Source organism: Manis javanica, chromosome 15 (assembly GCF_040802235.1).
Source record: "Manis javanica isolate MJ-LG chromosome 15, MJ_LKY, whole genome shotgun sequence".
In the NCBI taxonomy this organism is placed as follows: Eukaryota; Metazoa; Chordata; class Mammalia; order Pholidota; family Manidae; genus Manis; species Manis javanica.
In genome coordinates this window covers 52,855,937-52,881,816 of record NC_133170.1, presented here as the reverse complement: position 1 = coordinate 52,881,816, position 25,880 = coordinate 52,855,937, and the positions used below count along the sequence as shown (strand labels likewise).

Sequence of the window (25,880 nt, the reverse complement as noted above, 5' to 3'; positions counted from 1 at the left end):
AAGAAATTCCTTTGTTGTTATATATCTCCTGGCCTTCTCACAAGATGAACCAAGTACTTGGTAGCCATTAGGCATGCCTGGATGTAGAAACAGGTTGATCTTTGAATCCCTAAGCACAGAAAGTACGAAGAGTGTGCAGGGGCCTGGGAAGACTCAAGCAGTCTATGACCCCAAAGCTCGCAAACTGTGGCTTTCTTATGCCCCTTTGAATGAATAGAAGTTCCCTCCTCTCTTTTTGTTGCCAGGGATGGTTCCTTTTTTTGAGGAATTTTCTAGGAAGCTGGCAGTGTACGAGGCAGACACTGCTCCCTCCCAACAGCCCCTCCCTCAACCCATTGCTGGAAGAGTGAAAACAAACACAATGGCTCTACTCGGTTGGTTTTATTTTCATTTTTTATTGAAAGCTTCATCAAAGAAAACAGAAGTTTAAACCTAACATCCACTGATCTACAGAAAGCCCAAGGAATGGGGAAATGGTAGCTAACTTGACTGTGGTACAGATGAAAAATTAAAAATAAAACCGGAAACACCATAGAATTACAGAACTTTCCATGACAATCAGAGACAGCAGTACAAAATGCTCGTAAATGGAGTTCGAAATTGAATGATGCTTCAGAAGTTCCATGAAGTCAAATATGGCCTGAAACAAGGGTTTTGAAGAAACTATGTCCCTTTTTTTTTAAGAAACTGAATATTTTATAGCAAGTACACTTTTACATCAATTTAAAAAAATTAAGATTACAATTATATTCTTCTTTTTAAATAAATGGAAGCATTAATTTCCAGAATGGAGAAAACATTTTCAAGGTCTCTTTGAAATAGTTTTTATAGTTCCTGAAAAGTATTAAATCATTTCTTTTTTATATGTGAGGAAATAACATATTTTTGGGAGGAGGAGAGAGCATCTTTCTTAATAATCTGGGACCAGAGGGTTTAAAATATAAAGGATAACAACAGTGCTACACTTGGACACTATTTTAATATGAAATGATTACAAAAAAATAGACTGGAGTGTCAAATTACTTAATATAGTAATGCAAAGTCAAAAATAAACAATTGTTTAATGAATTTTTTTCTTTTTGGTCAAAGATTTAAGAAAAGGCTGAGTGTATAGTTAACCAAGAGTTGCTATTATCATCTCATAACTCAATTTTGAGTTGACGTTTTCTACTAGTTCAAATTTCAATAGTTAACAAACAAAACAGCTTTCTTTTAAAGGAAGCCTAATTCTTTGCTACAGTTTTTTCCTTTATATTCTGCAAGAATACAGCCAACTCTTAATTATTTGTGGTGGGGAAAGGGGCATTATGGATAATTTCCTTCAATGCATCAATATTTAACAAGAAATAAAATAGACAAATAAAATAAAATTTGAATTTTATTTCCAAATGTTTATTTTCAACCATTGGGGTAAAATGTTAATAAAAGGAAATAGAGCCCAAGACCTAAAAGCTGAAAAGAGAAGACAAAACAAATCCACAAACTAGCCCTTCAATAATTGAGAGTGATTGTATTTCTGCAATACTCAGTCCAAGGGGCAGTTACTAACTAGAGAGAATGACATGGAAGAAAAGTGGGACTCAGTGGCCTAGCGGTCCTTTCTGCAGACTCCAAGCTTGATCTCACCTCTTCTACAGCTTTAAAGCTTCCTACATGGAAGCAGCTTTTCTCAAAACACTATTTTCCCTCCCTGAAATACAAGGAAATGAATATTGAGAAGCCATCCATTCTTTTTTGTGTGACAGTGAGCAGAGGTATAGGGACATAAAGCCAAAAATCAAAGAAATCACCAGTCAGAAGGGAGCCTCCCTGCCTTACATCATAAAAGATCTTTGGGCCACTCAGGGATCTTGTACTTAGCTTTTGTACATTCCTGAGCTCTACGTGGTCCACAAAGGACAGCCATGACCAGGGGCACTCGGATTAAGGGACTGCTTTCATATTTAAGAATATTTGGTAAGACGTGAAATCTGAGTGAGAGTCAACTGTCTTCCAATGCCACAGTGGATGCTATTTGTAATACAAATTGATTCATTAATGAAATCCCATTATCGTTCTGCTGCAGGAAGGGCATAGTGTACAGAATCAATGAGCCTCTTTAAATTCCATCGGTCCCTCAGACTGGAGTGAGAGGTTGTCAGTCCCAGTGAGCTCAAAATTTTAAAGCATGCCAGCCACAATAACATGAGAAACAAAATCTCATCCTTTGCTCCCTTCTGTGGGCAAGATGCTATAAATCAAGGCTCTATGACATGTTAAAACTTTATTAAGAAGTGAGAGCCCTCAAATGTGCCAAATGTTTTATACATATACATAAATATCCTTTCCTTTAATTTTCTATCATAGAAAAACATTTAACCCACTTAAGAATTTCTGTTTATCAGTTCATCTGCAGTGGTTTGTACAACTCAAGTTAAGACTGAGACTGAATTCTCAACTGTATTTGTAATCTCCAACTAATATTATCATCTGTCTAAACAGTATATTGAAACTTTTCAATCACGAAGGAGATGGCAAAAGTCCCATGTAAGTCAAATCTCACAGTCACTAGGGATTTTAGAGTACCGTAAAAGATATCTGGGTATATAGGACACATCCTAGTTATTCAAAATAAGTTTTTTTTGGGAAAAAAAAAGTCCTTATTTTTTGGTCATACATGAAATTGATTTTAAAGCAGTTTTGCCAGGGGTCTATATTCTGTCAACACGATGAACTTCCTGCCCCATCTAGCCTTCTGTCCTCAGTCTTTGGTCTCTATTATGGGTGCTTTTAACACCATGGAGTTTTTCATTGAAGGAGTGGATGTGAGTTTTATATGCTTTCCATTGTGGCAGATCTCTTAGGGTCACAGGAAGAATTGATTCAAGGGAAGCTTGGAGACAATACCTGAATGAAATCTAAGGATACCAACTAATCCTGGCCAAGCTAATCCCAACCACTGGTATCAGGCAGAGGATATTTTTTTTTCAATATGGTGTCACTTGCAATATTCAAGACATGCCAGTGTTTTAAGGACAGACAGGGCTAATATTACCCCTTCAGTTCCCCTAGAGTCCATGATGTCTTTTGAAGACCCTGAGGAGCTCCCCAGTCTCAGTTCCTACCTTACCTCCCCTGACAAAACCTTATTGTTATTGACACAAAACCCATTCCTCCAGGGACCACATAATTAGATTTTGGATGAGATAGTGTTTATCCCACTTGGATGGTGGCTTTAGTTTTTTTCCTAATGTTTAGGCTAAGTCTTGGCAATTCAAGTCAAAAAGAAAAACTGGAAACATCTGAAAAAATGCTTGAAAGTCTAAACTAGAATACTTTAAAAAAAATGGTTACAGTCCTAAGTAGGATTAAAATCACCATAATACATATCTATCTTTGATTACATTAGGATTCGGTGTCTGTATATATATTGACCACGTATTTTGGGTTGTTCTATTTTTCACACAATGGGATGCTGCTTACCTGTTGACAGTTTTTTCTTTTGTTTTTCTTTCCCAGACTTGACTTGTAAAACAATTATTAGGTAAGACAACAGATGCAAATTTGAATGTGCCACTTTTTCTTTCTTTTCTTTTTTTTTTTCTTTTTGGTTTGAAATTAGATATTTTATAGAATGACATGATATAAAAAATCCAAACACAAAACATACATGGACATGTAAAACGACAGGTAATTTCCTTTTGCCTGAAGTGGTTTAAAAAAAATATGGAGGTCATTGAAATTTCATAGTTGAAAAGAATGTTTCTGAATGTACAAATAAAGCAGTAGTTTTGAACAGAAACAAGAAGTTACCTAGGCATATCCCCCAGCCACAGGGTAGTTACTCTTAGCCTCTTTGTCGATTGTGTAAATGAGACTTTCTTTGTATCACGTTATTTTTTTTCTTTTTTAACAGAGGTAAAAGAAAGTCTGTTGCCTTCATACTCAAATGAATTATGCCCAGGATAATCCTTATGTATACAAAAAGTTGAGAGACTGAAAAAGCCAAACAGAAAACACAGTTCCCATATGCGTTTGCTTACACCCCTTGGACCTCAGGGCCCACTTCTCAAGGGTAAAACTTAAGTGCTACCCACAAAATACATGAGAAGCTGAAGGATGGGAGAGAAGAAAGTACAAATCTAGGATTCTCTCTAAAGCATAGCAAACCATAAGGGTGGGTGTGGCCAGTTGGAATTTTTCTGTAGCACATGCTACATTTTCTTGGATATGTGTTTGCTTTTTTTTTTAACTGCAAAGACAGGGAGTCACTCTCTAGATCTGAGTCTCCAAAACATAAAGTTTCAAATAAGAGAACCAGGTCTATTCGAACACTAGGCCTTTGTTTATGTCATAAATAGCACAATATTGACAGTTTCATATGAGTCAAACTCATTACTCATGTTGACCTAATGGGAATACAATTTACCTCTTTTTTTCTTTTCTTTTTTAGGTTTTAAAAGCCTACCCTGTTTTCTTTTACAGTGCATTTAATGCAGTTCCCTCTTCCCTCTGGACTAAGACAGGTACCTGTGCCTTAGTTTGTGGAAAGAGTTTCACCTATTTGATTCTAATGAACCATTCAGAAAGCAATTCTAGTATGTAGTTCAATTAACAAAGTTCCATTGTCCTTAATTTCAGATAAAACTGTACAGGATGAACATGGATTTCATGAATCAAATATGCAGAGCTATTTGCGAAGTCAATTTAATTCATTTTAGACAAAAGTTTGGCGTTACTCTCAATGCAAATATATTTCCTTTGGCTTTAATGATTGATCAAACCTAATTCTTTTGGTTCTTATTAATATGAATCATACAATTTCTTGATTGTCAACTAGCATTTTAAAAGCTTACCTAAATTTCACTACTGGTATCCTCAATCTTACTGGTCCTACTTGCCTCAGAGAGGTAAACTGAAATAAAAAGGTCTATTTTGTCTTTCTTCTCACAACACCAGGATGTATAAATATAACGAAAGAAGGCAAAAGGAAGAAGTCTCCTCCCCAAATGCAGAATCAAGATGCCTATTCATGGTGGATGATGACAAGGACTGAGGGGACCAGACAAACCCCAGAGGTGTTGGAATTTAGAAGGAAGACTATTGTCACAAATACTCTGAGGCCTTTTCAGGAGAGCGTTCACCACTTAATGGACTATCACTAAGCTGTTCTGACAAATGACCTTTCAGACCAGTTCAGGAAGTACCTTCCATTCAACATTCCCATAAATTTCATCTGTTAAACAAGTGTCTTGGCTTATTGGTGGCCATCAATATAGGTTTCATTATTCAAAAGAGCTACTAAGGAACCACAAAAGCTCACAAAATCTAAAGTCATTTGGTTCAATCTGTTGGTATCCAGAACTCTTCATATTCAAACTGCCAAACACAGCAGGTGCAAGCTTCTACTATCAACAAATACACTTAAAAAAAAAAAAAAGACAACTTTTTTCTTTTTTTTTTTTTTTGCACTATGTAAAACACCAGTGGAAGGTAGTTTAAACGAACAACACAGTCAGAACTGGTCCGGCCATGTAGTTCAAATAAAATTTTAAAAAGAAAAGAGAAGGAAAGAAAAAAAAAACTTCTATTTTCTGGACTGCAATAGGGTGCCACTTCATCTTTGGTATAAAATAGGCCATCCATAGGCTGAATTTGATCACAACTAGGAAAGACTACAGAAATTGTCAACAATTTCTCTATCTATTGCTTTTTTTGTTTGTTTTTTTTTCTGTTTTTGCACTTTTTGACCATAAGCTCCTATCTACTTAAGTTTTTTTTTTAATGCTCTTAAGCTAGGTTTTGCAATGTGACAAGCAAAGCTGACTAAAAACTTTGTAAAGCTCATAAAAAAGACTGCAGATAAAAAGCACTAATGTTTTTGCTAGCAATCACGCCTCGTAAATTAAAAAAATCTGCATTCTGCCCCCCAAACACGCATTATTTCTAATGCAGTTGTTTTTAAACCAATGTTAGTAACTTCTCCATAAAATGTTTTAGCCTTCTAGAATGACTGAACACTTAAGACAAAGTTCATGAAAAGTCCCAGCATTTTCCCAATTCTTGCCGTTGCCAGTTTCCTTTATCAACAAATTTTCTTCAAATGAAGAAAAGCATTTTCTTTTAAACTGTACAGTTTTTTTCACCCTAAAAACTCATAGTCTTAAACTTCTGTACCAGCTAAAGCTGGCACAATATTTCAATTCTTTCTTGATATTTTTTTTAACAAGACGTTGACAGCTTGCCTCGAGAGCTTTTGACGTCCTTAAAATTAAGGCAATTAAGATTCAAGATAAACCTTACCTATATTTCTAAGAAAAAAATAAAATAAAAATCCAACCCACTAGATTTCAACAAGGGAAAAAGAAAGAATAGCTTAATTATTGAGGAAGACAATTTGTTTCCATTTCTGCTTGCCCACCTCTTGACATCAGAATTTTTGTTTTTTTTAAAAAAAAATCTATCTACACCTTCAGTTGAATTGAGTTCAAATATTCTTCCAGATAAAATTTCAACCTTCTCTGCTTTGTTTGTAATGTATGTGTGTATGGTCTTGTTTTTGTTTTCCTCTTCTGGTATTTGTTTCTTTAGTTAAAAAAAAAAATGATGGCAAAAATAAACTGTTAGACCACATGAAGGAACCATTTGCACAGCACATAAAAACACCTTTTTTTCCATTGGATAAGTAGGAAATTAAAAAAGAAAAAAGCATTCCATTGACGCCTGTGCAAACTGGAAGCCAGCTTCTTGTTCAATGAAGTTTCTTCATTCAAGGCAAAGTTTCAGACATTCTTCAGTCTTGTTCACGGTCTGTGAAAACAATCGAATGAGTGGTCATTACATCAAAGCAACTTTGAAATCATCTTCTGTGCTCTTTTCCAGGGAAGTCTCTTTAAAAAGATTACTAAACCCTTGCAATACAATACAGTCATCAAGAAAGTTGTATAAGCACATTGGGCTTAAGTAAGTATCAAATTCTGCCACTTTCACACAAATATGTATTTGAACCAGAGAGTTTATTCACATTAACTATCAAGGCTAATAGGTCAAGAACACTTTTCAGTTCTAAAGTAATAAATATTACAAATCAACCCAAGCAAGCAATGCTCCCTATGGTCATGAAGCCTATTTCCCGATGGCTGGCTGATGAGGCAGCTCCCCCAGAAATTCTTTGAGTAATGCTGTCTCTTCTGAACTCCCATGGGACTCATCACTGACTCAGTCAACAAAGATGTGAGTCCCTACTATGTATCCAAGAACAGCAATGGATTGCATATTCTCTTGTGGTATTCACTACATATATTCACAAAAGCCTAATTGGTCTAGTAAATAAGTAGGGAAATTAAGAGGGCAATGAAGTTTTCTTCCCCTCACCTCTTCTTTTCTTCCTTGCTCATCCATCTCATCCAGATTTTACATTCTTGAGAGCAGGGACTATATTTTACTTTTATTTTTTACTCTCCAGAAGTCTGGCAGAATGCTATGCACATAATAGGTATTTAGCTAGACAAATGTCATTTTTACTATATGCCACTTTGCCTAATCCAGCCCAAATAATGTCTTCTGCTTCTGCCTCACCACTTTTGCAGGGTTGAGCTTCTATTGGGTTGACCTTTCGGTTTAGCTCTTCCACTCACGGATTAGAATTTTGTTAAATGACTTCAGGGGTGTGCTATAAAAACGAGATTTTTTAAAACTATCTGTAGGTCATATTTAGATGAAAGTTTCTTCTCTGTTCTCTGCAGGTTCTTCTGATGCCTGGTTACTTAATTCAGGAAGGAAACCTCAGCGTTGCTGGGTATAGTTGTATAGGTTGTTTACTGGGCAAGTAAGATGCATGGCTGAGGAAGGGTGTTGGGGCTAAGTTCCAGCCCCCACTCTGTTCCCCAAGCTATATAGTCTGATGCAGAACCACATTTGATCTAAGCAACAGGGCCTTAATCAAATTCACAAAAAGCCCTCAACAGTGTTTTGAACTGTATGACAGTTGATCACCCAGTTCCTTTTCTAATTTGCAAAAATCCCTTATAAGAATCAGCTGTGTCTTTTAGAAGCCTGAAGAATTCATCCCTAGAATCATGCAAGGAAAGCAACTAGTTGATAATCAAATATTTCCATTTTTAACCAATAGTTTAAATCTCTAGCAATACATTTTTTCCTATGTTATATGAGAAAGTGGAATTTCTTTTAAAATGAAATGCATTAAAATTTTTCATAATAGCAGCTACAATAAGGAAAATTTTAGTAGTAGTTGTTAGGGGAACCCTGGTGTATATTTGCTCTCTCACTATACCTTTGTAAATTGCACACTTTATTTATTTCTAAAAATCTATCTTGCTGGAAACAAAACTATTTTTATCTTGGTTTTGTGTGTTTGTTTTATGGTCTATTCTTTGTTCCCTTTCCCATCTATCCTGCCGATTGAGCAGAAAATGCCCAATACACCATGAATGTACCTAATACACCTCTATAAGAGCAGCTCAATGAATGGTGTTTTACTCAGTGAACGATATGGACACAAAACATGCTCACTGCTCACGTATGTCATATACACTGGTCTCCAAGTGTCCATACTTGTGAGATAGGATGGAGCTACTTTCAATCCTGACACACATGTTTCCAGTAGTCCTCTCCTATCACTTCTTTGATACTTCAAGTGGTCTCACTGCTACATGAAAACAAATGAGGAGAAACAAATGGTTGTACTTTACATTTTCATGGTTGCTAGCTGAAATCTGAAGTGAAAAGGTATTGCTACTTAATAGAACTGAATTTAGTCCAGTCCACCTTCTCTGTTCTAGATGAAGTATGAAAGTACACATTTACATAATGTTACACAATTACATAATGCTTACGCATTGCACTGATACCCATAAAAATAGAAGGTTTTTAAATATTCAAGTCTGTGATCATTAGCAACAAGAATGTTTTAAGTTGGGCAGTGAGACTATTTTAGAAATAAAGTGGGTTGCAACTTCAGGAATCATGCGAATGAGATAATGAGTACAAAAATCATTTGTGAACTGTAAAGAACTATGCAAAAAGAATGTATTATTACTCACAAGTTTAAAGGATATGTAAGGATGTTAATCAAGTAATTTGCATATTATTAATATGCTGACAGTGATTAGGGAATTGGTGCTCATGTCAGTTCAGTTAGCCAGAGAAGACTTGAAGAATAAAAAGACCTTGCCATACTTGGTCTAAGATTAAGGGCCTTCTAAGGTCAGTGTAAATGGTGAAAGACTCATAGATAATGGAATCTATAATCATTTTAGAGTGATTTTGAACTTTCTTATCCTCTTTGTGTCCCCCATTCCCCCAAAAAGCAGTGTGAACAGATTAGGAAGAAGAAACCATAATTTTAAGACTCTAGACTTTTAGACTTGGAAGTTTTAGGGATCATCTACTGACAGAATGATCCCTGAATCACTCCTGACCTATAGCTTCATGTGACGCCATGTGGAAAGAGAGTGTCTGTGGTCCAGAGTTTGGGAAAAACTGCACATCTACTCCCACTACTGGATTACTCATAGGTAAACTAAACAAGTGGTTGGGACACCAGCAAAGAAGTATTGATACAAAAAAATTTTTAATTAGGATCAAAATAATCATCATGTTGACAATAAAAAATTTATTAGAGTTCTTTAATAATTAAATACGATGAAAAATTCTCCTAGAATCCCAAAGGAGGAGGGCAGCACAGACCCTAATTTTTCAGGAAGTAAAACATTTGAAGTGTTTATCTGGCCCTCTAGGAGGTCACGGCTATTAGCATTTCAACAGCTTTGAAGAGAATTACAATTAAGAAAGTTTTTCTTTTAGGTTAAAGCAGTTTCCCAGCATTGCTTTTGACTACCCCTTCCCACCTCAACTCCAGGGGATAGTGGTAAATCCTCCCTCAATACAAGAGACCTAATTTGTACTCTTTGGAGAACTCTGATCTAAGCTCTTACTTTAAAGAAGAGGAAAAGGACGCTCCAAAAGGTTGAATGACAGCTACGAAGTGGCAAAGAAGGAATTTGAACCAAGGCTTTCTCATTTTGCATATTAGAATTTAACTTTGATTCAAGACTCCTACGTTTCAGGTCCTAGTTATTTTTAAGATTTTTCTATATAGCACAAACCAAAACTGATAGTAAATAGGGCAGGGATTGCAATTTCCATAGAACTTCCAAAATAAACCCATGTCTCATTTTTGTCTTCTGGGATAAGAGATCAGAGTCTCTTTTGCATTAAAAGCCTCTTTTAACAATAGATAGAGAGAGAGAGGAAAAAAAGGATGAATACAAAATGTGGATATCTGATTTTTATCTTGGAGAGCAGAATTTGGACTAATTAAAATACTTGCCAACATAAATCCCAAATATAACCTTTGTATTCATATGCACATGATTTATATTTCTCAAGCTTTTATCCTAAAACCTTCTGTTGTAATGTCTGTAATTTACTTTAAAATATCTTTAGGATAGACATTATGGTGTTAAATGTACATGTGATGGGTTCAGCTATTCTGCAGAGGCACTCAGCTACCCTAATCAGAATTTCACACCCCACAGGAGGTCAGCTATCATTTAATGAGAAAGGCCAGAGGTTTATAGAAGGACTTTAAACTATCCATATCTCAATTAGCATAATGATTGTTAGAAATGGGTTGCCTGATAATAGTAGTGGCATGTTAATTAGCATAATGGTGCTGGAAATGAGCTGCTATTTGTGAAATTTGTAGTATTCAAAATAATGAGGAGTGGCTAACCTATTTTAGAGATGCTCTTCTCTCTACACAAAGAGAAAAGATATAAGAATGTAGGGAAAATTGTAGCCTACCATTTTGGGATTAAATTTAAAATAAGACTGTCTTGGAGTAGATTTCTCATGACCTCTATCAGGATAACATAGCCCTCCATCTAGGAAATAATCAAATCTAACCTGAATGAATTTTTCATGTTAAGTGTGTTCAAATTAAAAGAACGTTGCTGGAACTTTATCAAGTATAAAGGGAAAGCTGTAGAGACTGATTTGTGCCTGTTTCCTAATGAATGCTTCCTTACCAACGTCTCTGCGAGAGCTCTTGCATCTCTCAAACTTTTCTCAGTGATAGTTACACATGCAAAAGAACCCAGGTGTATACATGATCCGAATGCTTAGCTCAATTCCCAGGGTCTTCCTTAGATGGTGCTGTGGAATCTCATGTCTTACCATGACACCGGTCACCTTCTCTTGGCTGAAACTGACAAACACTTGGACAGAGTGACATTAATTTCTTCCTTTCACAGAATTCCAGAAGTGGTTGTCATCCACCAATTTATTTGACTTTGGATATTGTTTTGTTTTCATTCAATATTTTAACTGTTGTTGTTTCAAGTCAAAAGCTCCCAGCACTTTGTAGCATGTCAAAGAGAGGAAGCTGAGAATACAAACAGTACCCGTTAAAAATTTTCTCCAGATTTAAAGAAATGTCTGCAAAGCAATGCAAGTGGTTTTCACATGTCACACATGGGAACGTTCCATGTTCCATGTTCCAGGGTGCTTTCATCTCTGGCACACTGTAGCAACAAGCATGCCCTGTGGAATATCCCGTATTATGCATTCATACAGGAGTGCAAAAAAAATTCCTTCAAGTGGGGAAAATCCTTACCTTTATATTTATTTTTTTACCACTGTGGAACAGTGGATGGAGAATTATTTCCCTTGATATACATTATCTGCTGACCACTCAGCATTATCCACCATAAGAATCCATAGGTCAAGGCACATTACCATGGTGTAGCCATAGTTTTAAACACATTTAAACACTTAAAGTTTCATGTGGTCAGACTCAGACATCCTCAAATATATCCAAGAACAAAATTTCTTTGAATTGACTCCTTATTAGGACAGTTAAGTGCCTGTCTTTCTCCACAAATCAGAGCTTCCTTGGTTTTTATCTCATCTGCTTTTCAATGGCATCAATAATTCCATCATTGTGCTTGGTATTTTAAACCCTCTGTGATTTCTTTTTTCTCTTACTATATTTCACCCACTCCACCCCCACTATTATACTTGCCACCATCTTATATCAGACCTTTGTTCCCTCTTGTCTGCATCATTGCAACAGTAGGACTGGCTCTAGGGAAAATGGAAGTTCCCATGGCCAGGATCCTCATCTAACCCTAATCTACTTGATGATGTAATAGGTTAGTGCTTACACAGCCCTTGGCAATAAGGCAATATTGCATATGTTGCTATATAAAGAGCTCTGCCCAGTGCTTGTGGCAGAGGAGATGCAAAGTCTGGAGCAGAGGCAGAGCCTGGAGCAGAAAGCAGAGCCTTGAGCAAGGCAGAGCCTTAAGGAGAGAGCAAGGAGGTGGAGACAGAGACAGAGACAGCCTTGCTGCATGCAGACTGCCCCAGAGGCAGGCATGATTCCAGCACTTGACCTGACACCATGAGAATAAAGCTTGGTATAAACTCTTTTACCCCTAACATTTTTCAGTCTCACCAAATCCAGAGTGAACTTGCCTGGGGCAATCCTCCTCAGGTGAGACACTGGCTGTTTGCATTGCTTCTAAATCCATTCAGCTGGAAGAGCACGCAAAGAATGAAGGAAATACATCCAAGCTCCTCAGTAAGGCCCCTGATACCAGAGTCTGGGCCAATCTGCCTTTTCACAGTATTCCACTACTCTGCATGCACTTCTCAAAGAAACACTATGAGTTTTCCCACTCCTGGTCATTGGCCATGCTGTTACTTCACCTGGAACATTGCTCCACTACCTGTAAAATCAGCTCTAGGGATCACAACCCCCAACAACATCTTTACCCAGCCAAGAAAAAATTAAATATGTCCTCCTATTACTATACTATTTAAGGAACCTTATTCATTTTCTTCCTTGCAGCATATGTATCTTGCCTATGTATAAGTCTAAACCCTATCCTAGATTGTAAAAACCTGAGGGCAGGGGTTCAGTATCCCAGCAGAGAACCTGGCACGATGCTGGCCTAGGTGTGGAGGTGATGGGTTGATGCTCACCAGAATCCATGAGAAGCGGGGTGCTCTGTCTGGGTCGGGCAGAGCATGCCCCATACCATATCGTGCAATGAATGAAAGGTTGGGAAGATCCTGAAAGCCATCCTTGAAACACATCCCTCCATACTCAGACTCCATTGGTAATAGAGGCATCGACATGTAAATCAAGTCCTGTCTGTCATTCCTGCTCTTAAAAGCCCTCCAAAGGTGTTGCAGCTCTCTTAGAATAAAATGGAGAATAATTACACAAACCACATATACAAGGACCAAAGGCTGAAGAGAAGCCACCTGTTCAGTGTCATCTCACCTACATCTCCCCTAGTCCACCACACTCCATCCTCAGATCCTCCCTCAGGACTTTTCAACTTCTTGCTTCTTCTGCATAGGATGCTTTTTCTCCAAATGTCTTCAAGATTAGCTTGGAGCTATCATTCAGACCCAGACCTGTATGAGATGCCTTCCCTGATACCAAATCTTAGGTATTTATATAGTCATATTCCTTCACAATAATCTTTTGCAGTCATCTGCCTTGCAATTCTATTTATATTTGACCGTTTGCTCACTGATCAATCGATTGTGCATCTACCCCTACCAGGAAGTAAACTCCAAGCGAATGGGGGAGCTGTCCACCTCTTTCACTGGTCTTTCCCTAGCATCTGGAATCCTGCCTGTCCCCTAGTAGGCATTCAGTTGATACTTGTTGATTGGATGAGTGGAAGTATCTTTTTCATTTACCCAGATATCATTAAACTGTGAGCAAAAGGGTCTAGGACCACTCATCATGCTTTGAAATAGTCAAGGGCAGGTTCACCTGCTCACCAAACCTTTAAAAATGTTTCTGGCCAACACAGGGTCCCTCACCTTCCACCTATGCCTCTTGCTGTGCTTTCACATAGCCACCCATTTCTGCTCTTTCCTCACATGTAAACCACTGAGCAGACTGAGAACAAAATCCACGATACTTGGAGCAGAGTTCCTGAGACAGTAGTCTTGTTGGGTGCATGTAAAAGTGATTCACACAGGCCACAGGTAAAATTAAGAAAAAAATTAAGAAACCCAACATACTTTATACACTATAGATCTTCCCTGAGTGTTATTATGTGATAGTAATAATCATAATAAAAGTAGTAATAATAAAATACCTTGTATTTATAAGGTTAAGTCATGCTCTAAGCACATTTAATTTGGAGGACTGACTTTAGAAGCTAGACCATATATAGGAGACTCATTACCATGATTAATCCTTCAACAACAAACAAATCCCTAAGCACGTGGGGAGGCTAAAGAGGAATGAAGATTAAGAAATGGAACAACAGACAGGAGGGAATTTTTGGGAACACTCTATTTAGCAGGGCTTCGACTGTTATCTACAAAGTAGGACAGTTTTTATGACAAGACATTTATATATAGTCTGAACTTCTGCTGATTCCTTTGGTTTCAGTCAAAACCTCTCAAATCTTAGTGCACATACTCAACACAAAGTCAACTGTACTTTGCTTTATAAATGATTTAAGATGAATTTTCAAGAGTAGTTCTGACTACCTGACTTCTGCTTTGCCATTTCATTCCTAAATAAGACTCCGTGTTGTTTTATATTGACAATACCCTTCTTTCATGAACTATTTTCCTGGGTGTTTAAAGCAACCCTGTAAGGAGAGTAACTGTTTTCATTTAAGAATGAGGTAACTGAGACCCAAATGGAGGCTCATTATTTAGTTTCAAGTGGGAATATTGGAGTTTCTCCAAACATACATATGGTAGATTTTTTTTTTTTTAATGGTTGCAATGGTTCACTCTGTTTTCAAGCCTCTTGGTAGTGAGCTCCAACGTTAATTTTGGGCTTGGCCATGTGACCTGCTTTGGCCTATGAGGCATCAGCAAATCAGTCACAACCAGAATTGGAAAATGCTGGTCAGTTGGGCTTCCTCTCTTGCTGTTCTCCAGATTCTGAGACTTTCGTGTGACTCAGCCTCGTGGAGGATCAGAAACTGCTGATTTCTGCTGGAGGTTCAACTGCTTCCATCGCTCAACCAACAGACAACCGACACTGAGAAGCTGAGCTATGGAAACGACCAGCAGCTATCCCCAAATGCTTGAGCAGGTCCAGTCAAGTCCAGAAGGACTTTCCATTTGAGACTGGCCCAAATGGCCAACCCACTAATCATGAACTAAATAAACTCCTGTCACTAACATGGGACAGTCTGTACCTCTGCAAAAACCAGCAGATACATGAGAGAGTGATGCCCAGATGACTCCTCTTGAGAAAAGGCATTCAGTACAGCCCAGACTTACTTAGACTGTTGGTAGGAATATGCAGGTACGTGTTCGTTGGACGTGTCCACTGTTATCTGCTGCTGTTGACCACTCGTGTCCTGGGATGAAGGGGCCACTGTCTGGGGAGAGGTATCGGCAACGACGCCCTGAGGAGGCAGATAAAAGCACAAAGCCTTACTCGCTTCAGCAAAGCGCCTTCTTCCAGGTGGACGGTAGGGGACACCCCTCTTCTAGTGGGCCTGAGCAGAGTCACACTCAGATACAGGAACCCTCAACAAGTCCTCACAGGGAAAACCACAGAGCACATTCGGAGAAGGGCTGAGGAGTTCACGTCTGTGCATTACCAAGACGCCTTGCCATCAGAGGTCCCTGGAGCAAACGGTCAGAAAATCATTCTACCCATACTTAGAACTTTTAAACCATGACTGCATACAGGCACTCTAAATAATAATTCAGTAATCAAAAACAAAATGCATGAAGGATTCCTCTACAAATGTGTATGTTCAGAACATTTTCCTGGCCTAGTGCACTGTACTGTCTCCTGTCTCTCTATGATTTGGCAAAACCATGGACTCTGACTTAAAAAAATCGACATCCAAGATTGGAATTCTTTTCAGAGAACACTGTTAAATAGGCTTTCCTCTCAGCAGTTTGGTATGTTTTATTTTGCTTTGCTTTCTATGACATGAACTAGGATTCTCTTAAAGGTTTCAGAAAACAAACATCTTGGATTTGGATTTATTCACTTTCTTACCCTTCCAATCTCATTTCTCACAGATGCCCACAAGAACAGGTATCTGGAGGCGGTTCACCCTGGGAAGTGTGTTTGGTTCTGAATCAGGCATAGGCTGTGTTTTTTGGTGGTAGTAGGCCTAACAGGGGGCATCCTCCTGAATACATTCTCCTGGTTTTACTCACGTAGCCTTGGACAACTGTAATCATGTCAGGTTTCAAAAGCTCCTGCTCAACTCTCTGTCCGTAATGATCTTTGAAAGTGTTCCTTAGAATCCAAAATTCTCCCTATATTAATTCAGTCTTTTTTTCCACTATGCCATTTAGTATTATGCATTTTTCGGAGCTCCACTCCGCACCCCAACTCTCCCCGCCAGCATGTATTTGTTGTCTGGATACTCGTAAATTTTCAATGAGTGTTTTTCCATAGAAAATTAATCAGTGCTTTTCCTCATCAGCACAAATTCAAGGCAATATATCAGAGTGTACTTGTATTTTTCCTAATGAAAGACTTACTTTTAAATCTCATGTTTAACTATAATTAGACTGTTTCCGATGAGTCACACTGTCAAATGTGTCTCATTTTATGGTCATTAAAATGCTCAGATTCTATAGTGAAGAATACCATGTGGTGTAGACATGGAGAAATGCAAATATGTGGCCCAGATTGATGCTTAATGTACCTTGAATGCCTAGATTCATGATTTGATGGCATAGGTGCTTTTTGATGGCTACATATAACAACAAAAAAAAGTATTTTAATCACATATTCTTGAAATTCTAAAAAGCCAGTAAAAACCTGTTTAATCCTGACACATTCTTTGGGGCCCACAGGTCTGGAATACATAAGATTTAAAAATTGGACTTCTTTGGCTTCGTAAATTCCATATGTCCTCTTAAACTTCTGTGTTTCTCAAACCTTGTTACTAGGATGTATTTGTCATACACCAAAAGCAAACAGAATAACCCCCAACAGTGTGTAAGATCCAACTGAGTCTGGAAAGAGTTTCCCCAGTTTCTGTAGCTCTAGAGGCTGGGCAGTCATGGTAGGCCTCCCTGGGGGAGCAGTGCCAGTGCATCAGTTGCTGGTCAACTCACGAAGTAGGAACAGAATCAACACCAAAGGAGTCCCAGACGATGGGAGGAAATCCACTCTGACCATAATGGCAAATGTCACAGGGGCCAGCAATAACAACAGCTAGAAGCAGGGAGAAGTACTCATATTTAAGGGTTTCACCCTCATCCTGATAGCTCTACGCCCCCTCCTTTTCTGTGCAGCTTGCTGACTCTGCCCAGTAAAAAGTGGGGATGGATTCAGCCTCATGGAAAGAGAGAAGGAAAGGGACAAAGCTTCTATTAAGGACAAAATGACTTCCTCATTCACGGGGTCCACAGCAATAAGAGTGGTACAACTTTTTCTTTCTTGTCGGTAGAAAGTCACACACCTGCCTGGGCTCATTCACTAAAGCAGTGGTTATAGGTTTTTGATACATAGGCGAATCACCTGAGGACTTTTAAAAATCCTTATGTCCACTCCATTACCCAGACAAATAAATCAGAATCTCTGGTGAAAGGCTCCATGTCTAAATATTTTTTAAAGCTCTCAAAATAATTTAAAAAAAAAGTTTGAGAATCAGTGTACTAGCCCAGTGTCCCTTAAATTTTAATGTGCACCTCAATCTCCAAAGGGTGTTGTTAAAATGCAAATTCCAATTCAGTAGGCCCAGGTCTTGTCTAAGGGTTTGCATTTCTAAAAAGCTCCCTAGTGGGGTCAATGATGCTGAGCCAGGGTCCACTCTGAGCAGTAAGTCCCTGGAGAACTACCTCATTCAAATAGTCACAACCTTTCTCTCCCCTCCTTATTTAGGAGTGTTTGTGGTTGACATTGGATGGGATCATGATTTGGTCTCTAATATTTTCTCTAACTAGGAAAATCACACTCCTCTCACATATAGCAAATCAGCTTATTTCATGTGTAAAGCAAAACAGAGTCATGGTCAAGGGAAGGTACATACTTTCATATACTGAGATGGCAGTTTCAAGTTTTAGAGGAGCCCAAAAATCACACATAAGGATTCCTTCGGTTATAGGGAACCCCAGCATATGTGGCTGAGATTTATCTCTCCTAATCTCTTTCTGTAAGACAGAAACAGACTTACTTCAATAGAAACAGCTGTCGGAGGCACAGGCGTGTACTGGGGAATGTAGGTCCCTTGCATAGGAGCCGCAGCAGTCATATACTAGAGGGAATCAAAGAAAAATGCAGTTGAACTTGGGATTGCAACCAGAGAGAAAAGTACACATCACATGAGACTGTTTCAGGTGTGTGGTCCATGGCTGGTGCATGATGAAGTCAAACTATATTTTGACCAAAAAGTAAGGCAGTTCTATCAGCACAGAAAGACCTTGTTGACTGATTCAGTACCAACCACAGCCTACATCCACACTCTCAGTACACATAAATATCTACCCCCTCATTCCCTCATTTTGTCTTTTTCAAACATTCTATATCAATTTCCAAACACTTCATTTTCACAACTAAAACATAAACTCTAGGAAAGCAGGGATGATGTCTGTTTTGTTTTGCTTTTTCCTCCATTTTATTGCTTGCACCTTCCCACAGTAAGCTCTCAACAAATTATTTGTTGAATGAATGAATCACTGTATTGTTAGCACATTTCTTTTTTAGTTAAAAAGAAAATGGCAAGAAATACTTATGAAACAATATTCAGAATTGGTCAATGTTATCTTGTATCATTTTTGCATCACAATTATATACATATATAAATAAGTGTTGCAGATGATGTGGAAATTTCCTTTGTTTCCTTTCCCTCACGCCAGTCGCATGTCATTGTCAGTATTTCCTTTTCAACTCCTTTAATTCTTGAAATTTTCTTCATCTGGATGAACAATGAAACAGTCAAATCATTTTTCACTAAGTTGTAGTTTTCAGTAAAATATGCATTGGGAATAACATGTCTATTTTTACAATGCAGAAAGGGAACCCCAGGAAAATGACCTACTCACCTATGTAAGCAGAGAGCATGAACCACAGTCCTATTTCTAATACACATTCACTCTGCAAATTTGAAGATGTAATCTCAGAATGGAATTGCTCTACGGAATTCACTCTGTTGCTGAGTTTCTACGTTTGACCAATGTCACAAAACTTCAAAACCAGAATCATCTCATGAAGACAGGGTTTCTCAATTCATGAAGGTTATAGGAATGATTTTTTTTATTCCTCTGATTCTTTATTTTTCTAAATTTGCTGAGTTCATATATTAAGAGCATGTGTGAATACACAAAACCTACATTACTATATTTTGGATGTCTTGGCCTTTCTACTGAAGAGGCATGGTGACTCTGAATCAAGGGAAATATCTGAATGGGGCTTAGCTCCTCAGTTGTTGTTTAATATTCATGAAGAATTACAGCAATAACAACAACCTTTGGAATAAATGCATCTCCATCCTAAACTAAGCACTGTCCTGCTGAATCTATTTGCTAAAAATAGAGACAGCCTTAGCTACATGGAACAAACCAACCCGTTGTCTGGAATCCATGTGTTGCTACTAAGAACAAACTGAGTGCAATTCATCTCTGTATAAAAACAACCTTGCCAAGTGGACCAAGAGCAATTGTTTGAATGGCGGGGGCTGGGGTCGGGGGAGATTACTAGTTTAGCTTTACATTGAAATTATCAGAGACTCATTACTCTTCTATTAAAATTGTCCAGACTACCATCTCCTTAAAAGCATGTGCCAAATTTTATGTCTCTGCGCTTTCAGACACACCATGCAATATTTGTTACTCAATAATTGTTCAGAAGCTGAATAAAAGGATACAAGAAGAAAGCTTCCCATTTCTAATTACAATCACATGCCTCTTCACCACTGACAATCCTGAGTTCATTATAAGTATTAATTTCACTACCGCATAATGTGTTTGCATAACCTTTAAACAAACACTTTAGCCAACTCTGTTCATCTTTGTCTTGTATCTTCACAGGCAGACAGTATTCAGGTATCTGATTGCTATTAATTTTGCAAATAAGTACAGAACTCTGAGGTTACATTTTAGCAAATATCATTTCACATCTAGAACCCTATGGCAGGTGTCTGCCTTGCCAACAAAACCTTTCTAGAAAGTATGTTGGGCATAACAATTCCTTGACTACTTCAGACAGGTAGTTTACCTATGTTATATAGGTTTTAAAAATCCTTTAATTTAGCATTCTCTACAATGTATTGCAAATTTTTAGAATGCTAGCAACTGAGAAGGAAAAAAAAACTTTGTGTTCCAATGTATTTAAACGATGTTGCATAATGTATCTTCTTCTTTGATATTGACATATTAAAAAAGAAAACTGAGAAATCATGTTCCTCAGAAGCCTATTTAAAGGTGATTAAACCAGAACTTTAAAAGTTTTTTTTAGTAAGCACCAACTAATTTTGCTTAGAACTAGTGTTCTAAGGAACAGACCTTAGAAAATGTTTCTTTAATTGAATCTCAAAAATCCTAGTAGATTTGTAGAAAGGAAGAGGTGGGGGGGGGGTTGTGTATTTTTTGCAAACTACAATGTTATGTCAGCAAAGAGATGATATATTGCGGATTGTGTTCTACCCTTTGGTCATGTTTTCTAAGATTTACAATATACTAGTAAATGGATACTCCCTCACTGATTTGGGTATTCCAGAGTTAATAATTCTCAGTTTTACATCTGGGCCTAATGAGTGTGTATGTGTGTTCTTTGCATAAGAAGAGACTTTGAGGGCATCCACCTGCAGGACTCCACCGTGCTCTGTCCCTTCTGCATTGTCTGCATCTCTAAGGAGCTGTTTCTGGGAACTTGGACATGGCCCTGGGCCATACAGAGCAATGTTCACTAGTTCACATGAGACTCTACCTCATTTTTAGATCTCCTTTGCCAAACTAGAGCTCTCTGGCAGTGTCATTAACGAAAAGCATTTACATGATTCTTAGCTAAACTTCTTCAAATGACTCTGAGTTATTCAAAACTTAATCTGTCTTTTTCTCAGTAAAACAATCAGGAAATCTTCCTGAATCTCATGGCATTCAATAAAGTTGTGAACATGGCCAAAACTGAACAGTTAATGGTATAAATTCATTCTCATCTTCTTTCCAGAACAGTGCTGAGAGTTAGGAAGGATGGTTCACCCATTTTATAGAGCGAGAAGCTGAGATCCATAAATAATATGAATATACTTCAGTTCTTCTGACCCATGACTTAGCGTACTTCTCAGTCGACTTTGTTACTTTTTAAGTTAAGCAAATGAGATCCTAAGAGCTTCTTTATGTACTTTATCACATCATATAGATATCAACTTGTTTTTTCTTATCAGATTTTAATAACTGGAATTCTAATTAAGTAATAGGGAATAACATGCCTTTGATTGACGTTTTTATGGTCATTTAATTTCCGTACATTTTTTATTTTACTTTATACTCAAAGTACCTCATTTGAGGAGGGCCACCTCATATGCTTAACTTCTTTTATGATGAGTTACTTTTAGGCTGCTCTTCAATAGACCCAATAGAGATTTAACTGTATAAATGAGATCAGCTCAGTTCAATGTGTCATGGGTGTGGGTTTTTTTTTTTTGGTCACAAAAAGCCTCATAGACACAGCTGGGGAACATTGTTGACAATTAAGGATAGACTTATTTTAAACAAGTCCATGCTTGGGAGATTTATGTCCTGTAAGACTATTATCTCTGAGTGAACTTTTGCAATAAAACTCTTCTGTGGTTGACATATATTTTCTAGGGTAAAGTCTCAAGAAGTGACAGCCTTGCAGGATTAGGAGCAAGTGCTTACAGGAAATTGCTACAGCTATGTGTAAGATCAACTCTCAGCTTTAGGTAATTGGTGACAAATAACTCTGAGCTTTCTCTGCAAGCGCCCAGTTTGATTTCCTTAAGAGCACAGATAAACTACAGTCAGACTTAATAATCCAGGCTGCACAAACATTGTTTGGATCTGGGTGCCTCAGCGACTGCTTTCATTTTATCTAGGTAACAAATGACAACTAAGAGAATGACCCGTGATGTAAAAAAAAAAAAAAAAAAAAAAGTGCCTCATATCGAAATTACCGAGTATCATAATTCTTCCAAGTGGTAAAGATACCTCAGGACAAATGCTGGGCATAGAAGCCACAGGGCATAAATCTGCAAAGAAGTAAAAAGCTAACCTTCTCAAACAATATGGCTTCTCTCTCACTTACCAACTTTACATTTCCCTGTATGGCCCCAGAAGATGACTGGTTAGCCAGAGACAGGTAAGATTCCTCAAGGGAGGACAACCTAAGACAGGCACAGTCGCAGGGGGGCCATCAGGTGAGAAATTGGGGATCAACAGAGGTGAGGCTTAGAACCTCACCTCCCCTGTTTTGAGAGAAATCTTCTGCATCCGTGGATGTTTTGTTGCCCTTGTCCAGCTTGGATTAATACTTAGTCTACAGGCACACACCTGATCATCTACATTTGCCCTCTTACAGCACTAAACTATGTTTTCTACCTTTATCTTGCATCTACCTACCACTCCAGCATTTTATTAATAATAATAATAATAATAATAATAATAATAAGGGAGAAATGTGGGATTCACATATAAATCAAGTATAAAAATCAAACGAATATTTACATTTGACCTGATTGTTTATAGTTCATAATGCGTGATCAAAACTGAAAGTTTCTGTGATGAATGCCCTTGCACTGTTCACCATGTAAGAACTTATTCACTATGTAAGAATTTGTTCACCATGTAAGAACTTGTTCATTATGCTTCAGAAGATTGGAGACTGTTGAGAATTAGGCTTGGGGTTGATTAATGATTGAGCATTGACTTCCCTATACAGAATTTTATTGTTGTTAACCATTTGATCAATAAATGTGAGAGATGCCCTCTCAAAAAAAAAAAAACTGCCTCTTTGACTTGAATAATTCCTGAAGATTACTTATTAAAACCATTAGAAAACTAGATACATATATATCCTTTAAGCTCATTTACTTAATTGGTACTTCTCAAAAGCTAGAAAATACCTGCAATAATTCTTGCAGGAGTACAAATCCTTTTGCATTTTTTTTTTGATACAACAGCTGATGGAAACCACAATATGAGATGATAAAGATAAACAGATGATAAAGATAAAGATAAACAGACAGTCCTTACAGTAGTTCCTTGTTTGTTGCATCTCAGTTTTGACATTAATGAATAAACGTTATTTCTTAGGTAAACAGCTTGATGATTTTTACATATTTTGAAAGCAGCAGATTTTCACATGTAAGTCTGTAGGAGAACTAACCAGCCATTTTCAAACCCACAGAATAAATTCCAGACTCCACTACTTGTTCCAAGAAGTCTAGACACTGCATCACCAAGATAGTTACACAAAGAGTGAAGGAAAAAAAAATGGTGAAATTGGAGAGCAATTGTGTGTTTTTGCCCATTTAAGTCAGAACAAACTGTTTCTGTTATTGTAGAATCATTGATTATTTCCAAGGAAACAAACAGAACTTCAAATTTTTAGTTCTGGATTTACTTTCTCTTCCCCCACCAAAGCAAAACAAATGTTTTATATTACTTCCTGTGCATAAATTTTCATTTTAATTATTTGTAGAGTAGGGGAGTGGCAAAGAACTTCCCACATTTTAAATTTTTGGAATTCTCTAAATAATTTATCAAACTTGTTCATTTGGAGTTATCACTATACTGTTTATATTTTAAGTCAGTACTTCTAGTTCTGGCTATAAAATTCTTTTTTTTAAAAAAAAACTGATTAACAAATTTCAGAAAAGATTGCTGTCCATGTCCTACCAAACCCAGAAAATTGATGAGGAGGATATAGGAAAGTTGAAAAAATACACCTCAGAAAGGAAGATGAGCAGAAGAAAAAGTAGTGATTGTAGTAGATGATGCTAACAGCATGCACTCTGAGTTCCTTTTGAAATCATCTAGTATGAAGTTTCTTCTAAAAAAGGAAGTTTGAGGACATAGGGAACAACCTGAGTTATGATTCATCATGGTTGGGTGAATGGCTGGCATAGTGTTTCCTCAGATGGAGGAATGCTGAAGTTTCGAGGGTCATATTTCTTGGATTTATAAAATCCTACTGCCTCAGAGTATTGGGGAGCAATACCTGGCCCGGGGGTGGCAGATTGTTATCATTTCACATGCTTGCTTTCAGTAAGTGGTCCTAGCTAGAATGCTCCCAAAGTCTCCATGTCACTGAATGGAAGGGAGACAGACCGTCCCAGATAGAAAGAGAGCTGGAGAGGATCCCTTTGAGAGGCAAGAGTGCCCACTAGGGCCTGATGAGGCTGAACTCCGACCTGGACCCCTACTGCTCAGGTCTTCTACCTCTGCCAGTGAAATGTTTGGAGAGTGGAGTGGATCCCCATCTAGAATGGTAAGAGTGTATTCTTTAACAACGTTTCAAGTATTAATTTATAAAGTGGACTACTTGCTTTTTAAAGTTCTAACACAGAAACAACAAAGTAGGCAGTTGTGATTAATGAGATAATTATCCCTGAAGGTGGAAGCGAAGATAGCACATATTTCACTACTAGGAATAAAAGCACTTAAAGATGAAAGGCTAGTAAATAGCTTGATAGAAATGAGGGCCCAGAATTCTTAGTAGTATGTAACCTATATTAACCCATCTAGTTCCCCAGAATAGTACTAAATATAACCCACAGAGAGGTGTGCACTAAACTATGAAACAAAAAATACAGTTTGTCATCACTGCATTCTTGAGTACGGGCCATTTGATGGAATCATACAGAAAAGAGAGGAATAATAAAGAATCCTGGAGGTTGTTCTCAGCTTGGAAATTTAAAAACCTCACCCCCAGCAAAACAGGGAGAATTAGTCATTACCGTAGGATCACAGGCTATGGAAGCCTTCAATTTTGTAGAGAAAGCAATTTTCATGTTTGTCCTGGGGGAAAAAAAATCTATAGAGCCCATTAGGTTCAAGAATGTGCCCAGATCATTGTGGTAGCAATAAAATTAAAATTAAAGGTAATAGTGTGGAAATGTAGTTGATTAAGAAACTGTCTTAAAATTTGAACTAAACAAAACTCTATGTAGACACCATAACTTCTCTCCTTCCCCCTCTGCAAAGTTTTTGTGATATGCAACATGAAATGTAAAGAAAGATGGATCAGAGGAGAGACCCAGTGGACCACAAGACCACTCAGGAGCTAAACATAATAATTGAGTCAGATGAAAAATGAAAGCTAGTTGTACATTTTAGAATGTAGAATGGAGGCCACTATGAAAGGGTGTTTACAGCAGAGTAGTGGGAATGAAAGACTCACTGGGTTCAACAGAGAATGGGAGGTGAGTAAGAAGGAAAGAATATGAGAAGATATTATGAAAAACCTTATGCCAATAAATTTGACAACTTGGATAAAATTGGCAAATTCACTGAAGAGCACAGTTTAGCAAAAGTGACACAAAAAGAAAAAGAAAACCTAAATAACTCTATATCAACTAAAGAAGCTGCATTCATAATCCAAAGTCTTCTCATAATAAAATATCTTCAACTGGCTTCTCTGGTGAATTTTCCAAACCATTAAGGAATAAATAATAACAATCTTGTATAAATTCTTCCAGAGAAGACTGTAAAGAAGGGACACTTCCCAACTGATTTTATGAAGCTAGCATACTCCTTATACCAAAATTTGACAGGAGCAGTATAAGAAGGGAAAACTATAGCCCAGTATCTCTCATAAACATTTTTACAAACTTCCTAAAAAATTTCTAGATAATTAATCCTATGACATATGAAAAATATATATACCTCCATTCCAAGTGTGATTTATTTCAGAATTGCAATGTAGGTTTAACATTTGAAAGTCA

The 25,880-nt window shown here is 37.5% G+C and overlaps 1 protein-coding gene across 7 annotated transcripts in view; it reads right to left on the bottom strand.

Annotated features, from left to right (window-relative positions):
* Nucleotides 1-374: 374 nt before the first annotated feature.
* RBMS3 (RNA binding motif single stranded interacting protein 3) overlaps nt 375-25,880 on the bottom strand; it is a 1,487,986-nt gene continuing 1,462,480 nt past the window's right edge. For 6 of the 7 annotated variants that reach the window (XM_073222890.1, XM_037008613.2, XM_037008610.2 and 3 more), the window contains 2 exons: nt 18,153-18,233; nt 15,276-15,407 (listed from right to left, as the gene is read on the bottom strand). In XM_073222890.1, coding sequence (XP_073078991.1) covers nt 15,276-15,407; nt 18,153-18,233 — 213 coding nt within the window. Of the gene's footprint in view, nt 6,790-15,275; nt 15,408-18,152; nt 18,234-25,880 lie in introns of those variants that run through there. The other variant, XM_073222891.1, reaches the window with a different exon arrangement.